Raw genomic sequence first — 18,309 nt, 5'->3', positions numbered from 1 at the left:
CAGTAAATATTGCCAAAATATGGACATTTGCCTGGTATATTTTGAAAATATTGTATGATAGTTTATTTTCATCAAATTTACAGTTACAATTGCATTCCAGGTGTATTAGAAGATATTCAGTTTCATTAAAATCTGTCTTACGATGGTTTGATGGTTTATTGCATTAAAAATTTTCTATTTTTCTTTATTGCATCTCCATTTAGTCTGTAATGGTAAAATAAATATGTTAGTTTCTGACCTTTCAAAGGAGACCAGAATATTCCTGATTCATTTTGGGTATGTTATTTTAAGTGTTTTTCCTGGAAATAGGGGCAAATAGCTGGCTGTTTCCAACAGGTTAATGTCTAAACCCTGGTGAGACAATCTGACAGCTTACTAAAAGCTCCAGCTTGTGAGCGACTTGTACATTTGAGGAGGATGATAAACACTTTTGTGAGATATTATACTAGTTTAATCTCACCAGTTCTTTTATTCCATGAATGCTTTATGTTGTATTATTTTCTTACACACTACAAATACAAACTTAGTTACCGTCACAGCATGCAGCTTCCTGTATGTTAAATTTGTGAAAATGCCTCCATGTTGTTGTGTTTAAACAAACAACTCATCACCATCATGATACACAACATATTCCTTTATTGTTGTTACTGATAAATCTGTCACTCTCCCATTTTTAAAATAAAGAACAATGAAAAAAATAAAGAAAACAACACGTGTGTATGTTCTTTATGTACAGCCAGATCTATAATCTCTCTTTAATAGTTTCACACATTAAAAGACAACAATCATTTACAGGCAAACCGATGACAGTTCAGCTCTGCGTTTGGCCACTGAAGACAACAAAATATGAATCTGACCCACTCCAGCTGCCTACATCACTACTGCCTAGTGTTACTGCTGATGTAGTGTGAGATGCTGAGTCGCACTAAATTCAAAATGAGATTAAATTATTGGCGGATTCTATTGCTCTGAAAGTGAAATAAAAGTAGACAGATTCTAAATGGAGTCTGGTTTTATTTAGCTTTGTTGATTCTGGTTCTTAATGAATCCTGGTTCAGTTCTCTTTGGATTATTTGAGTATGAAAATAAAATACGTAGCAAAAAAACACCTTTACTTTCTTTAGGCTTTTCTTTCATTCAGGCCGCCGAACACTGGAAGTGTTGTGAGAACTTCTGCAACGCTGGGAATAACAGCCACAACATGCACCCAGACTCCATCAAAAATATTCACAAATCTTGTGTCCGTCACTTTAAGCACAGATCCACTGAGATTCTGCTCGTTTACTGCATCCCGTTAACATTTTCTGTCACTGGACATCAGTGACTCCCAGCCTTTAAAGTAGAGGTTCTCAAACTAGCAACCCCTCATCCCAGGCTGCAGTTCAACCAGAGACAGATTTTCCCTTCTTTCTCAAAGCGTTGCATTTGAATATATATATATATATTTTGCAGCCTGAAGAGGTGAAAGTATTAATATACAAGCAAATATTGGAGAAAAGTCAGATAAAATAACAGCTATTATATTAATTTCCTCTTTTTAATCACCTCGCGAGCCTTTGGAGGAGTCCTGACACTGCAGGTTGGTAACATGTTATGATGCAAGTTAATTTCAACAAATCCATTCTGGATTTCACTCCGGGTCCAGTTTACTCTAGCTGAATCTAAAGATGTTCAGAACATTTGCTGTTGCTTTTGTGTTTCAGCTTGACCAAAGGTTGCGTGGCCGTAAAAGTTACGAAGCGAATTTCTTTATGAACTATGGATGCACATTGTTTTCATGCTTTAAAATTAGGCGCTTCAGTTTACAGGCTTTCTTACTTTGGAGAAGAAACGTGTGAGGGATGAATCTGAACTGACGGATTCTCTCGTTGTTTTCTTCACGGATTTGAAGTTAAAGTGTCTGGATATAAAAAAGTGCCGGAATCAAAGGTTGAAATAATGTGAAAGGTCACAAAACAGTTCACTCCAAAAACACCAGACTCCAGTCATTTTCTACATTATTTTAGAGGAAATCTTAATTTGAAACTGCAGCCACTGTGTTTTCCTTTTCATACAAGTAATGTTTAATCGTTGGCTCTGGGTGTAAATGATTTGTTCCCTTAAGTACACCTCGCTTATAAATAGATCTGCTTTAATACTTAAAAACTGTACACATATCCATTTATCCCCCCTTCCTTTTTTTTAATACACCGTTTCACTTTACGTTAAAAGAACCCACAAAGAGTCCCACCATCTTTGAGATGATAATTTGGTAAAAAAGCAAAAGCAAAGTGTTACGTAGTGCTGAGAGGTAAAGTCCTGTAGTATACGTACTTCTAACAACACCAGCAGAAACCCCAAAGGAATAAACGTCACTTTCAAGTAAAACAGATAATACGTCTTATATCTAAAAATATCTACGTGTATCTTACAAGTCTGTCACCAAACACAAAGAGTCGTTTAAAAAACTAGTAATCGCTCCAAATAATAATTACACAAAATACAGTATTTCCAGGCAGTCAGCATATAAAGCATGTACAAATCTGGAGGGGAGCTAAACAGATGTCACTTAAAGTGTTGCACTATTTATTATTTTACAACAAAAAACTAGCTAATTAGCATTTGCAACAACAACTGGTAAGGTTTAGTAAGAAGTATCTCGTCTCTTGGTTGAATCTTTTGGCTTTCATTTGGCGTTTTTTTAAAGTAGAAATAAATACTTTATGTGATCAAAGTAAAACAAACGAATGAGATAAGTGTCACTGCAGGGTTTTTTGTGGCTGCAGTTCGTCTTGATTTTTCAAACTATAAATACACAACAAAAGCAGCAGGTTTTTTCCAAATCGAGCCTCGCTGCCCCCAAAGCTGATCAGAACAAACGAATGAGAAGAGATTCAGTCCAAAGTGTTTTACAAACATGTGAGGAAGGAAACTTTTAAACCTGAAATATTTCTGTTATTTCAGGATGTTTCCAGGTGAGATTCCACTTTGGAAAGAATCTCCTTTATTTTCATCTATGACTACCAAAGTGTCACCTGACAGCAGATGTGTTTCCAGGTGAGATTCCACTTTGGAAAGAATCTCCTTTATTTTCATCTACGACTACCAAAGTGTCACCTGACAGCAGATGTGTTTCCAGGTGGATGCTCGGTCCAGTATATTACATCAACGTCACAACCTGTCACAGCACTGAAGGGTTTCATTTCAAAATGACTCTGTAGCGTTTCTTTCAGTACGGCATTGAAAATAGCTCAAAAAAATATATCTTTAAAGGAGACCTTTTGTGCTTTTCCATACTTTATGACTTATCTACAATGTTATAATGTTAGATGTTCATGTTAAACATGGCCAAAGCTTTAAAAAATTTATTTATAAGAAATCCCTGTGAGTAAAAACCTCCTTCCTCCTGTTCTGAACGCTCCATTTTCAACTGCTTTTTCTACCAATGGCTCCGTTCTATGTAATATATCAATTGCTGTGTGATTTAATGTGTTTTTTTTAAGCCATTATGTGCCTAGTATAACATCTTGCCAATGGACTACAGTTGAAAATCAGCCTGCTGGCTAACACTGGCACATTTACAGAAATGTTGATTAATGTGCACTGTCCTTAAATAAATAAATGAGAAATGAGAAATACCGAGCCAGATGGAGCCAGTGTTCCATATATGGTCATGTGCTCCCACACTAACAGCAGGGCAACTTTCAGTCTGCCTGTTCTGCCCAGCAACAACAGCCTGGTAACATGCTTCAGGTCTTGGCCAATCAGAAGACTGTGAGCTTTGAGAGAGGGGCCTTAAAGAGACAGCAGCATGTATAGCTTGTTTCAGACAGAGGCTGAAATGAAGGCCTACATGAAGAGCCAGTCTAAGAAAAAAAAAAACTTTGAATCATGCAAAGCTGCTATACAGGCGTAACAGAGCTACAATATAGGACTGGAAAAGCAGTATAATACGTCTCCTTTGACATTTCCAACAGTTGCTGTAATTCAATGATGTGTTAACGCGACACAGAGTTCACTTTTTCTACGTCAGTAGAGTTCCTAACACACCACAGCTCAATGTACCGCCAACAGAAATAAAACTCCCAGTTAAAATGTGGGACGTGCAAGAACTCCCAAGATTTAGGACACCTGTCTAATTTGTACTCTGTCCCTCCCCTTTTAGTGGAGCATCGTGGGACATTATTTTAGGAAAAATATGTAATGAAACAGGAGGTACGTTTACGCTAGCTTGAATAAAGAATGAACTTTCTGTCTGGTTAGCGACCTGCAGGAAAAGTAGTCATATATCACCAAACTTTTAGCACGAGCTGCTTTATGAGGATGCGTGAATGAATTCTGACTGACCACTCAGACGACAAGCAGCCTGAACTCACTGCAGAGTGTAAAAACAAACCTCCTCATATCTGTGATCTGTCTAAATTCATCTCATTTTGAAATGAAACTCCTCGGATGTTTGTGATTCGATCAGCTGACACAGACGCCTTCAAACCCTCAGGTCCCGCGTTCTTGAGCATGCCATCGACTCCAGACCGCTGGACTCAGGGTCATGACCTTCGACCCCCCCCTTACATCCTGCAGGTGACTGCGTCTAACAAGATGTATCTTTGTCCTCGTCACTGGCCGCTCTCCAACTCTTCCTCATGCTTCAGGCACAACTTCAAGGTTTTTTGTTTTTGGAACAGGAAATAACAAAATCACACTAAATGAATCTAAAAGCAAAAATCCACTGGGTCCTGTGGAGAGTCGGAGGTCATCTTCAGGTGAAATCAGATCTTCAAATGTTGGATAAGATCATCACACACGTTCCCATGTGACTGAATCTTCTGGGTCGTTACTTTGCTTATTTTTAAAATGCACAAAATTAAAGTTCTTCAACGCCTTAATAGAATTTATGTTCTGAAGAAAAAAGGCACATGAAAAATCTGCGGGAGCATTTGGGGTCAGTGTTGAGAGAGGTTTTATGTTCCATCTGTTAACGAAAATAAAATAAAAGATTCCAGCTTTAATAGAAAAAATGTTATGAAATTTCCTGCTTTTATTTTTTGCCACTTCCTGTTTCATTCATGGTCTCATCCAGAGGTTGGTTTGTTTTGGGACCCGGGCCAGCCTAAGTCCAAAGCAGGGCAGGGGCGGGACAAATATTTGACAAATCTCTTAAAAGGAGCAGTCCGGGTCACTGTCACCTTTCTGCTTTCTCATCCAGACTCAAGACGTGAAGGCGGACTCCTCCTCCATCTCCGCTCCTCGCCCTCTGAGCTCGACAGTCAGCCGGAGGCCGCTTTCAGGTCATACGAAGACCTTGGCAAGCGCGTCGGCCCCGGCGCTGCCGATGTAGCACTTGGTGGGGTGGAACGCGACGTCGTGGATCGACTCTTCGAACTTCTTGCGGTGAGCGGTGAACTCCTGGATGCACGTCTTGCTCTCCATGTTCCAGAGACGGATGGAGCAGTCGTGACCTGGAAGAGAGAGCGAGACCAAAGAGGATGGAGGAAGGAGAGTTGCATCAGGTTCATCAGCCTCATAAAGAACTTTTTACATCCACATTAACTTAATTATAAACCTTAATGCCAGGAATAAAAACAAGCCTCAACACAAAAGGTTTGTGAATGAGGAGGAAAGTAAAGCAGAACCAGAGCCTGTACTGAGAAACACAGTAACAACATTATTACTACTGAGAAATACACGTTCAGATTAGTGAAAGCTTCATTTAATTTTTGATTTCTGTGATTTTCCATGACTTCAAAAACTTGGTCTGTTTTCCAGGTTTTCCAGGACGACAGGGAACCCTGATAATGTTCAGTATATCTACACAAAAACATTACATGCATGTTCTCATGTAAAAAGTTATTATTTGACATATCCCACTTTTTAATTATCAATATTACAGAATATTTCATTGGATTGTAGATAAAGAAACTTGCATATTTATTTCTTGTAACAAATAAGAATGTGACTTGACCAGCAGACGTGGTCCTAAATAAAGAGCCGTAATTCCCATCACTAGTGAGTTTGAAACACCACACCGAGCTCACTGCTGGATGTGTGTGTGTGATGCAGGCGTGAGACCCCGCCGTATTAAATGTTCACAGTTTTTAAAACTTAATTGCTGAAAGAGACTGCTGTATTATTACTCATGAATACTCACTTCCAGACATGAGGTACAGTCCGTTTGGATCCACAGCGAGACTCGTGACAGAGTCCAGGTGGGCGACCATCGAGTGGATCAGTTTTCCTTCAAGTCAAAACAGAATAAAAAATGTTTTCCTTAGTCTGAGGAAGCGATAATATACAATATGGTAACTCACAATGAGACACTTCACTTTCACACTCTTCTTTTCCATAGAAGGGTAAACTATTTTTTTAAAAGTTGCAGTAAAATTTTATCACTAGGGCTATGCATGACGCCCACTCCTCAATGAGCTACTAGTACTGCTTCCATTCTCGCCCATTCACCATCTTCGATTGTTTAGTTTAAATTCATTAATTTGATTTAAACAAACCACATTTTCCACAGCTTTTGTACAAAAAGCATCATTTTCTAACTTTTTTTGTGATGTCTTCAACATGAAAACCGGCAGTCTGTGTAAATTTCTGTCAGAAAAAGACCAAGAGTCATAAAATCTGACTTACAATCAACACAGTGTTAATATCATCTTCAGATGGATCCTGCACTGAACAAAGGTCATTTTTTTTGTTTAGCTAAACCACAGTCTCTAACCCTGACATCTTAAAGTGGTACTATGGTGGTTGGACCTGTGACAGACAGATTTTAAAACTCTAAATTTAAATTAAAGCAGCAGAGGCAGAGAAATCTTGACTTTTAGTGCAAAGCTCCCAAAACTCCTACATTTCCCATGATGCAACTCAGTCATGTCCTTCATTAGACCCTCCCCTGCCTGGTAAACACCCACGTCTGGTTTCTAACGCAGGTTTTCTGTAACACATTTAAAGCCTCCAAGCCCGACCTTGTTTTCAGCTGCTCTGACGTCGTATTTTGGTTTTTATATGAGCGCTGAGGGAAACTTGATGGAAGAAAATTGCCTTATAGCAAACACTGTAGTTCATTTTTAGCTGTAGTTTGTCTGACTGACTGACAGCGCTCAGTGTAAAAACTCTACAGCAGGGGTCAGCAAAACAGTCTGGCATCGGGCCACATCTTTTTCAATCCGTTACATGGGAGCAAAGTCACATTATTGTGCACGCTTAGCTCAGTCGGTAGTGTGCGGGACTCCTGTTGGGAGAGCTGTATGATCGATCCCAACATAAGGTGAATATTTTTTTTCTCCCTTGTTAAACAAATTGATTTTAAGGCCACTTTTGCTCACATGCTCATAATAAAGCATGCGCTGCAGTGCGTCCCGGGGTTTGATCCGCATTCATAAACCTGTGGACGCTTATTTTCATTTCCCTGAGGAGTTTCAGGGAAATCAATCACACGTTTACTGACTGCTTTTTCAGAGGTGTGTCAAGCCAGAGACTCTTTTGAATGTCCTTCAGAACTCTAAAAAAGTAAAAGCTCTCAATAAAGCACAGCTGCAAAAAACGTTCTCGCACTTTTATTTTAGAGGCACAATCACTGAAGAGGAAGTGATTGTGTATTTCAGCTCCAGCCGCTGAAATAGATCTCTTTTTCTGCTATCAAAGCAATCTGGCCCGGTTCGGACTCTGCTCTACACGTTGTTGCTGCTGTGTGTGTGTCTACAGACTCTTCTCACCGAATGCTCCTTATAGCACGTTACCAAGTTTAGTCTCCAAACATGTTTTGTTCATTTAAAAACATGCAGTTAGTTGTAAAAGTGTCCAACAGGAGAAACTCTGCAGACTCAATGACGCATCAAAACGGCTCCCCAAAACATTTCTGACACATTGCCGACGTCTGCCAGATATCTAGAAAGCCAAATATCTGGAGGAGTCGGCCGACTCAACATCCACATCCAGCCAATGAGAGCAGGCAGCTACTTTTTCACTGCAAAACACTTTTTACTGCCCTCCAGCTCTCTCTGTAGCTCAGACGATCCCTGCTACCTGCTACCATCCTTTCACCCAGACTCTGTCTTTATAATTGCTATCTTTCTAATAACAAACAGCAGCTGTTTCGTGTGCAGGTTCACATCATTTCCCGTTTCACACGTTTTCTTGACAAAACGCGGTTTGGAGACCAGCGTCGGGTGACACAGCTGCTGTCAGCTTGTGTAGTCTGTCACCGATCAGTCACGTAGTGAGAACGCCACAACAACTTCAAGACTCCCGTCACAAGACGGCAAGTTGTGTAATGTGAACGGCACGGCCATCGCTGACAGTTGTGTAGTCTGCACGAGGTCACTGCATTTACTGATATAATAGTATAACTTGGTGAAATGGTTTCAGTGTTTCCTCCTCCTCCTCCTCCTCCTCCTCCTCGACAGTGTGTTACCTGTGTTGTTATCGAAGAACTGGATGTGCCGGTCCTCCTGAGCTGTGATGGTGATTGGCAGCGTGGGATGACTCAGCACTTTATTAATCTTGCAGGGAGCCTCTGTGGGTGGGGTGGGGTGGGGTGGGGGGGGGGGGGGGGGGTTGGCCGTGAGAAGGACAACATTAGCATTAAACACCAACAGTCAGAGCACCAGGACTGAAAACACTTTGTGAGAAGTTTCTTACAGTCAATAAATTCAATGAAAAGACTGAAACCAGCAGTGAGCGTATCTCCTAACGAGTCCTGAGTGTCTCCTCTTCCTCTACACCACAGAAACTATTAACTATTATTAATTATCAGTGAGCCTCTCTGCTGCACTGGGTCACATGTTCCTTCCGTCCTGCTGCCCCAAACACTCACTAGAGCTCAATGTGGATTCATCTGTCCCCAACAAATACACTATTTCCTCCTGTTTGACTGCTGTTTGAGGAAATTACTTTTAAACATGAAACTATATATTTGTGAGATGTTTTGAAAGATGTTCTTAGGCTTTATTTATTCATTCAGGGAAGTTTCACTGAGAGGAAGCGCACAGCTGCACATTCACACCTGGAAGCTGCCCGCTCAAGTTCAACTTATACTTCTACCCCGTAGCCTGACGCGCTAATCGCCAACAATACAGCTATACGTCAGGACCACGCAGACCGCAAGAACTGTAATTGGTCGGCTTGGTAGCATCACATTTCCTCCTGCACATTTGGTTCAAAGGTCGTGCATCCCGTCTCCTCCGACGCCTTGTCTCGTTTCTGTGTTCAGTAATTAGTAACTGCTGTTGAACATCGATCAGCCATCATGATCCGCTCACTTTCTGCCGCCATTGTTTGTAGTAGCCTACACCAAACTTCTCAAACACTATGTGTTCACCTCAGCCTGGAAACTCACTTAGCAGCGATTACCCCGGAGGTTATTCTGAAAATGTTTATTCTTGTGTCACTTGCAACGCAGACACCAATGCACAAGTATAAATGCTCACGACGGCAATTAGCCCACACCGCCGGCTGAGTACAGCGTTGACCCGACCCAGAAGTATTAATAGGCTTTAAGCAGTTGGGATTAAGGGTCTTGCTCAAGGGCCGAGCACCGCTTGTTCACTTTCCCCACCCAGATTTATCCCGTCGACGACCTCCTAATCATAAGCTTGCTTCTCTAACCTTTTGGTCACCTACCCCCAGCTATGGTCATGACCCAAAGAACTAGATCGCGGGTACAAGAGGCTGAAATGGGTTTTCTTAGGAGGGGGGCTGGTGTCTCCCTTAAAGAAAGAGTGAGAAGTCAAGTCATCCGTGCCATGTTATATAGCTGCAGTACGTGAAGGAGGTTAACCCTGTCTGCTCGCAGCTGAAGGGATATCTGGTCGACATGCATTTAATCAATTACTTAGGTTTAGGCACACACCCTGTGATGGTTGGGGTAAGGGTAATGGGCTTCGGGAGGCTGTCAAGAAAAACATAGCTCTTGACAGCTAGCTGGCAGTACCAAGTAAACAAGGGCCCAACAAATGCAGTTCCGGTCCTAGCATTGTGGGTCCTGAGACTGCAGCCTCCAGTGCTGCAGCTACATCCTACTCCATCTGTTAGGATCCCGGAGTAGGGCCGCTGCTCCTTTGCGTTGAAAGGAGCCAGTTGAGGTGGTCCAAGACAAGGTGGAGAGATTACATCCCCACACTGGGAACGCCTTGGGATCCCCCAGTCAGCGCTTTTTAATGCGGCTCGGGGAAAGGGAGGATTGGGATTCTCTGCTGGAGCTGCTGCCCCAGCGACCCGGCCCCGGACAAGAGCTGGAAGATGGATGGCTGGGGTTTCAAATACCAAATCTGGATTGTGATTGGTGGGTTGACTTACCTGGCGTGCCGGCAGACTCCAGCTTCAGGACGAGCTGCCGCGTCTCCATGTTGAAGAGTCCGATGTGGCCGGTGGTGAAAGACGTCACCATGTGAGCCGGGTCGCTCCTCACCAGGTCCACTGAGGTCGGCACTCCCAGCTCTGACACAGACAGCAGAGACTCAGCAGCTGGTTCCCCATAAACAACGGACTTTAAATATGGAACCATAGGAAATCTATCCATAATCTATAAATTGAGTATGTTTTTGTCTGTTTTGAGATTTTTGTAATATTTCCATGTTTTAAAGTTTCAAATCTGAAAACTAAAGATATAAAAAAAAGGTTATAAGAAACATTGTGCGTTCTTTAGCAAATACCAATTTTAATTAAGCATTTTAAAAATAATTTTCACATGTTATTCATCATTTATTGATTAATCCAAAAAATAAACATCAGAGGAAAACAAGGTGCAGGTTAGGTGCAGCCCTAATCATTAGTTTTAGAGGTTTCCTGATGAATTAAAAAAGTCAGAGGAAGACCCACAGACTGACTGGGAGGGATTTTCAGTTTTCAGTTTTTTCTTCTCCACTTTCTTCTACTCTACATTTATCTGACAGTTTTAGTTGCTAGTTACTTTACACTTTATAATCTTTACATAAAAAAACATAGAAAGAGTTTAAAGAATCTGACGTTTTTGTTATAAATGAAACAGTTTATACAAGGACGGCTGAAACGATTGGTCCATTTATCAATTACTCGATTGGCAGAAACGTTGACTCTTTTGACCATTTCAGTCATTTTTCTGTAAAGAGTTTCTGCTTCTCACATGAAGATTTACTACTTCTCTGAATAATTGTAATAACCATGATGTTTGTTAATAACGTTAAGGTTTGGAAACAACAAGCAATGTGAAGGCGTCAGTTTGGGCTCTGGGTTACTATGGCCAAACTGATCAATCAACAGATTTAATGGAGGAAATTATCAGCAGATTGATCCAGAATGAAAAGAATCATCAGCTGCAGTCTGATACTAAACAGTTCAGCTGTTGCACTCACATGAAACTGCTTTTAGGCTTGGTCGATCACATTGCGTGTAGTAAATAAATGTATTTGCATGTTACCCTCCCATTACATTTACATTTATTCATTTAGCTGACGCTTTTATCCAAAGCGACTTACAATTGCTATTTATGTCAGAGGTGGGAGATTGAACCCGGGTCTCTCACACCATTGCGCCGCCACCACCATTACTTTGCACAATAAAATTGAAATGCCCCAAATTGCATATTCATTAAGGCAAAAGTAGTAAATGAACAACAGGTGCTTTCTTGCACCTTTGAAAGACGTCATTCTGCGTGCACACCGTTAGTAGATCAGCCTACATGTTAATTTGCTGGTGATATCAAGTTTGCACACGTTTTTACTCATGCAGAGCTTAAGGAAATCTGGCCCTCAGTATTACTAAGGTAAAGGTTATAAATACTTCACGGCTAACAAACCAAGCTACTGAGACTCCTCCTCCTCTGATGAGCAGTTTCTCACCTTCTCTCTCGTTGAAAACAGCGAGGGACGGCGAGACGTCAGCAGCGTTCCACAGCCGGACCGTCCCGTCAGCCGAGCAGGAGAGGAGGCGACGGTGGGCCGAGCTGTAGACCAGACCCCACACCGAGTCTGTGTGGCCGCACAGCGCCCCCCGCAGGACAGAGGGCTCTGCCAAAACCAGGACAGACCGAGAGACGAGTGAGGAAACGTGGAGGTGTCAAAAATTACTTTTCTGCAACAGCTAAATTCCTGCTGGGACATACCGTATGAGTCGTAGGGGTCGATGTTGGGGTTGGGTGTGTTCCAGCTCTGAATGGTACCGTCCACCCCCCCACTGAAGCACTGCTCACCACTGGAGCTCATGGTGACGCACAGCACAGCGCCACTACACGAGGAAGGCAAACAGCTTTTAATTTAATAATAAAAGGACCTTATTTAACTTCCTGCGAAACATTACAAACCCAAAATTCTAGATAATAACAAGTAGACTCCGCTGCCATTTCATTAAAGCCTTAAAATAAAACTTTAACGAGCGAGATTAAAGTTAAAATTATGATCAAACCTTTGGGATTAATCCCAGATTTTTACTTCTTTTTTTTCCACATAATTTACCCAAAATTGATCGCAGCCCCTGGCCTATAATTTGAGCTGTTAAACATATCTATAAGAAAGATATCACAGTATGTTTACAACTCAAAAACATGTGTAATAAGGAGGAGCACATCAAAGATGAACTGTGCAGGTTGTCAAAGAGGGAGTCGATGAAAAAAAATTACATTATTTATTACAATCATTACCAAAGAAGATACAGAACAGCCTAAATTTGTGTGATTTGGATAAAGACATAGTTCAGAGATTCAGAGTAGTTTTTCCAAAGAGATTAATAATTACCATAGGACAACACTTTATCTATTTTCTGTGCTGTCAAACAGGAATATTATGCTGTCTTGGCTTAAATCTGACTGTGATCATATAACATCATCATTATCCCTTAAGCATCCAGGACTTTACCAAAACCAACCTGGGGTTAGGGCTGGACAATAAAACAACTGTTTGACCAGAAAGAGTTTAAACCACAATCAACCATCAGGTTTCTTCAACTTTCACTCAGGAGCAGAAATCAACCTTTAAACTCAAAACAAAAAACAATTTGATTCTTGTTGTGATAATTATCAATATCGAAAGATATGAAACTTTTTGTCGTGATAACATTTTTGACCATATAGTCCAGCCCTACCTCGGGTGCGTTTCCCAAAAGCATCGTTGCAAACTACAGTAGTGACTTCCTTGGTTGGACTATGCAGTTCCCAAAACCCTAGTTGGCTGGCAAACACTGTGGTTAAGTTGCATAGTACAGAATAGTAACTAGAGCTCCGGACCTGTGGTTAGAAGCGCAGTTCATGGTGACTACATCACAGATAGCAGAAAAGGCAGTTAGGAGGTGGATGTAATGTGTCTTAAGCAGGGAGTGTTAGATAATCCTATCCTGCTATCCAGACACATTTCAGGGGACGTTTTTTTTAAATGTATTTGTAGGGTTACATTATTTCAGAATGTAGACCATCTGCAAACAGCAGGTGTTTTACCCATCTGGTCACAATAACTTCATTTAATATTAGTCACCCTCTAATATTACCTTCATGTTTACGTTTCTAGGGAAGATGGGTTTTCTCTAGTCTTCATTACAAACATTAATATAAAAGGAGAAAGCATAAAATTCATGAAGAAATCCCTGAGAGCTTTCGTTGCCATTATAACAGAAAAAGATGAATAGAGAACTCACAGGAGTCGAACCCGTCTCAATGGAGAACGCCACTTATCGCACTGAGCTAGTCATTTGCGGCCAAGGAATTCATAACGGTGGAAACCTATTTTACTAAATGTTTTGTAATGGCTAATAGTTCTTAATTTTTTTCTTCTGAAATGTTGCTTTTGCTATTAAACAGTTATATATTTAGGCTAAATAAAATGATTAGTTTATATATTATTTATATTTTAGATCACATTGTTCCCTTTCTGTAAGTCTAAAGGTGCACCTCTGGCCTCTTAAAGATCATTATTGTACCTTTGAGGGAACAATCTTCAAAAGTGTACCTGTAAGTACAGAACTGTTCTTGTCCCGTACCTGCACTTTTGAGTGTGAACAGGATCTCACCTGTGAGCTCTGAACGTGTAGATGGGCTCCACATCTAAAGCAGCACATCTGGAAGATTAAAAGCGAGAGCAGAGTTTACAGCATCAACACACGTCAGGAAAATAAAACATGATCAAATATATATTAAGAAAAATAGAAATAAAGGCCAGTGTCTAACATCGACCTGTTTCACATCTGTGCAGGTAAATGAATGAATATCAAAGTCATGCTTTAAACTCACTTCTTGGCGGGCGCCGTCTTCTGCAGGTTCCACAGTTTGAGTGTGTGATCCTCGGAGGCGGTGACCAGGACGGGCTCCACCGGGTGGAAGGCCAGACTCCGGACCGAGTCAAAGTGGCTCCGCAGGGTGAACTTTGGGTTCCAGGTCTTCCTCAGAGCGTCGCTGTTATTGGTGATCTGAGGGAGGGAGAAAGGGTATGTTGATGGTGCTTTACTGTTTAAAAAACTACCAGACATCTCTAATGGATATCAAATATATCAAAAGCAGTCAGAGGAAATCTGACATGCTCTCAACAAACCATGTGCCAACACAAATGGATTCCAACATCTTATACTGCTCGGTACCAAATACACATGGTAATGTCTTTATTTTTGTGTCTGAGAAAAGACAGACTGCGTCTAGAATTTAAAAAGAAGCCACTCAGCTTGAGCTGCTGGTCCCTTGCTGCAATCCCATCTTGTGAATTAGGTGGATAAATAAAGAAGAAAGTTTAACTTAAAGGTTCAGTGTGTAAGTTTTAGTGGTATCTATCTAGTGGTGAGGGTTATGAATTGCAACCAATGGTTCAGTAACCGCTCAGCCCTCCCTATGCAAACGCAGAGGAGAAGCTACTGTGGCCGACATGCTCTGTCGACTCTTGTGCTAAATAACTTATTGGCCCAAATATAAGATGCCGTCCCACTGAAACATGGAGAGACACAGCGAACGTGTGGCTCAAAAAAAGTAAATCTAAAAGCTGAAATGTAACACTGATTTGAAACAAATTATATCACAAAAAACAGGTAAATAAAATTGAAAAGCCTTAAACATTAAATAAAACCCTTCAGAAGAGGAGGAGACTCTCATATGTGGTTAGCATGGCATAGCTTAGCATAATGACAGGGAGAAAAAGCTACCTGGATCTGTCCAAAGGAAACACAGTCCACCTATCAACAGATCACCAACTAACATCTTGGATCTTGTTAGTTTCTTCAGTAAAAAAGTGTGTTTTTTTATTGTTTTATTTATATGCTTAAATAAAAAGCTAAATAATAAAAAAAAGGAAAGGAAGAACAAAGAGGGCCATATAGTCATGCTTCCTTTAGCACTAACATTTCAACGTGATTTTTCATTTTTTGTTAGATGTTTCTATCTAACAGAGGAGATATAGCCTGAAGAGCTCTGACTGCTAGCGAGTTTTTGGTGTTTTCTGCCTCTGATTCTCTGATTTTACTCACGTCATACGCCAGGCTGTCAGCCTCATTGGCGACAGTCAGTCCGGCCAGTTCTCCCAGTCCGAGCTCGTTAGAAACCGCCTCGTCCACTCTGCCCAGGATGAACGACTTCCCGGACGACGGCAGGAAAGTCATCGCCTCTACGGAGACAAAACAGGCAGCAGGGTTAAAGACACCTGACTCACTGTGTGACACATGTTTCCTCAAACCGTTTTCAAATAAGTGAAGTGAAGTGAGGAGGGCAGGTTACCGTCTTCGGTGCGCCCCACTTCATGCTCACTGAGTCTGGGGACACTGGGGCGGGAGGGGGGCATCATGGGCGGCTGCATGGAGGGATGCTCCTCAGCATCCCGCAGGTTAGCCAGCATGTCCTGGAGCTTAGACCGGTTTGGTCCTGCAGGAGGAGGAGAGAAAAATCAGAGGAGCAAACAGAAGCATGAAGTCAGGAGAAGGCGGGGGAGTTTTGAAGAGTAAGATGAAAAACAGATATTAGCAAAGTGAAGGCAAACGGAGTCACAAAAGTTCATATCGTGAGAAAAATGATAATTAAATCAGCATGAAGGATGGAAATAAAGCAGTGGATGGATGCAGCAGCAGCTCTGCAGAGAACTGAACAGAAAAGATGAAGGCAAATCAAACCAGAGAAACAAAGCGACAGTAAACCCAGAAATAATGTGGATCTCTGCAGGCTGGAATGACAGAAACAGATGAAAAGTACCAAAGCATTCAAAGACACGAGGAAACAAACAGGGATATTAGAAATGCACTGATGTTGTTACTGGATATAATGATTAATCAATATCAGAAAACTGCATGACTGCCCCATCATGTCGACGGTGAAGCCCACTGCTGCTGCTGTGACACACAGAAGGATGGCAGACCTTTAAACTCTCTAATGGTTCAATACTAGATATGAGTAAAGCTTTCATACTTTAAAATAGGGCTGAACAATTTTTTTAAAAGATCTCATTGTCTATACTTTTGACTGATATTACAACTGCAATATGATTTGCAGTATTTGAGGTAATGATAATATATTACATAATAATTCTCATTTTCATTGAAAAAGATTTTAAACTTCATTGTAGTGTGATTTTTGTAAAGATGTTTCGTATCGATACAGACTGCAGCATTTTAGTCCTGTAAACACGGACAGTACAGGTGTCACCAGCTCGTCATTTATTTTTTCACCACTTTGTGTGACACAAATGGTCAAATAGTGCAAACCAGTATTTCACAAAATCAATGAGCTACTCATTGTAGTTTATGGAGCCACTAGATGGCGACTCTACTGCAGGACCTCAAAAGGATGGATAGATGTTAATGACATGGCTCAACCAACATAATGACAAACATAGTTCCATACGAATGCTGTTGCAGGGTTTGATCTGCTACTTTCATGAACTAACGTTACCTGGTGCATCAGAAGCTGGTGTGTGTGTGTCAGAGACGGGAAACGCAGATTTAACACTAAAAACACACGTGTCAGCCATTAAAAGATCTAACGTTAACCCTGCAGACGAGTAACTTCACTTAAAAAGTATTTTTCAGCAGCAGTAATGTGAGCGAACTGTGAGCTGATCAGCTTTCCAGATACTGATGAAGTGAAAGGAAAAAGAAAAGCACAAAAATAAGACAGACAGAGCAGCAGAAATAAAAAGGAGTGAGGAGAGAGGATGAGCTGCAGGACCCGGTGCAGGACTTACTCTTTACCCCCTTCTTGCCCTTGCGTTCCTTCCTGTACTGCTCCTTGAGCTGGGCTATCAGTCCCTGGTCCACGTCCCAGGCCAGTTCACCCAGAGGAGACTGCTCTTCCTTCTCTACAGGCCAGCAGGAGGAGGAGGAGGAGGAGGAGGAGGGTGGGGTAGAAACCTGTTGTAAGTGTCTGGATGCACTGCAGTACATAAACTTTGACAAAGATTTCTCTTTGTTATTTTAAAACCTGGTTCTGTTGTCGTTTCTTACAGTTCCGATAACTTGGTGTTGAGGAGACTCCACTCAGATAAAATAAGGTGTAACGGTTATAATGACTTAACTTGACTTTACAAATCCAGTCCACGAGGCAAAAAGTAATGCGGCTTCAAATCAACACTTAAATACACATTCTTCACTTTCTTAGTAGCTGAAAAGATCAATATCAATCTCATGGAGCTGGGGACAGGATGTTGTTAGCCTAGCTTAGCATAAAGCCTGGAAGCAACGAGGAAACAGCTAGCAGCATGTCTCTGTCCAAATGGAGGTGCTCATCACAGAGCTGGGCGATACGGCCAAAAATGTCAAAATATCATTTATTATCAGGATCAAAGTGAAATCATTATTTCTTTCAGGTTTAAAGGCTGAGTGTAAGTTAATTGTGTTTTTAAACTTTTCTTTCTGGTCAGAACAAACACTTCACAGATCTGAGGCAGAACAGAACATTCAGAACTTTCTGATAAACTAATATGTTTTTCAAGTTCATTTTAAGTAGAATCTGTTTTCAGCCCCTTTCCCTCAACAAATAAATATCTTAATAGGAATATTAGGCGCTAATTCGTTCTTTATTCAAATTAATAAAATTTATTTAACATTTGTTAGGTTGTTATTGAGTTATATCGTGCTAATTATCATTATTGTGTTATTGCTCAGCCCTACTGGTAGGTGTTTTTTTGAATGTTAGCCATCTCTCCCCGCTTCTAGTCTTCATGCTAAGCTAGGCTAACCACCTCGTGACTCCAGTAAAACTCCTTTATTTTCACTTCCCAAAAGAAATCTTTAACCTCCTGCAGCTAAACGGAGGCCAAAACTACAAAACTATGACCTGAAATAAAATAATAATTTCCTGTAACACAGACAATATTACTATTGTCTAAGTGTTTCCTGCTAATAATTGCTAACTAATTAGCAATGTGAAACTGTGTTAATGAACACAACACACTGAGTTCT

At 41.0% G+C, this 18,309-nt stretch overlaps 1 protein-coding gene across 1 annotated transcript in view; it reads right to left on the bottom strand.

Annotated features, from left to right (window-relative positions):
• Positions 1-4,934: 4,934 nt before the first annotated feature.
• The window catches only part of strn (striatin, calmodulin binding protein), a 69,800-nt gene continuing 56,425 nt past the window's right edge, over positions 4,935-18,309 (bottom strand). Inside the window, exons 8-18 of the mRNA XM_038734083.1 lie at positions 17,094-17,207; positions 15,638-15,781; positions 15,391-15,527; positions 14,174-14,349; positions 13,954-14,001; positions 12,062-12,183; positions 11,799-11,966; positions 10,279-10,419; positions 8,396-8,497; positions 6,128-6,214; positions 4,935-5,438 (exon numbers count right to left, since the gene is read on the bottom strand). Coding sequence (XP_038590011.1) covers positions 5,269-5,438; positions 6,128-6,214; positions 8,396-8,497; positions 10,279-10,419; positions 11,799-11,966; positions 12,062-12,183; positions 13,954-14,001; positions 14,174-14,349; positions 15,391-15,527; positions 15,638-15,781; positions 17,094-17,207 — 1,409 coding nt within the window. The 3' untranslated portion in view covers positions 4,935-5,268. The remainder of the gene's footprint in view (positions 5,439-6,127; positions 6,215-8,395; positions 8,498-10,278; positions 10,420-11,798; positions 11,967-12,061; positions 12,184-13,953; positions 14,002-14,173; positions 14,350-15,390; positions 15,528-15,637; positions 15,782-17,093; positions 17,208-18,309) is intronic.

Source organism: Micropterus salmoides, unplaced genomic scaffold (genome assembly GCF_014851395.1).
Source record: "Micropterus salmoides isolate LMB-PRFRI ecotype aquatic unplaced genomic scaffold, ASM1485139v1 Ms_hic_scaffold_1, whole genome shotgun sequence".
Classification (NCBI taxonomy): domain Eukaryota; kingdom Metazoa; phylum Chordata; class Actinopteri; order Centrarchiformes; family Centrarchidae; genus Micropterus; species Micropterus salmoides.
This window is presented reverse-complemented; position numbering and strand designations above follow the sequence as displayed.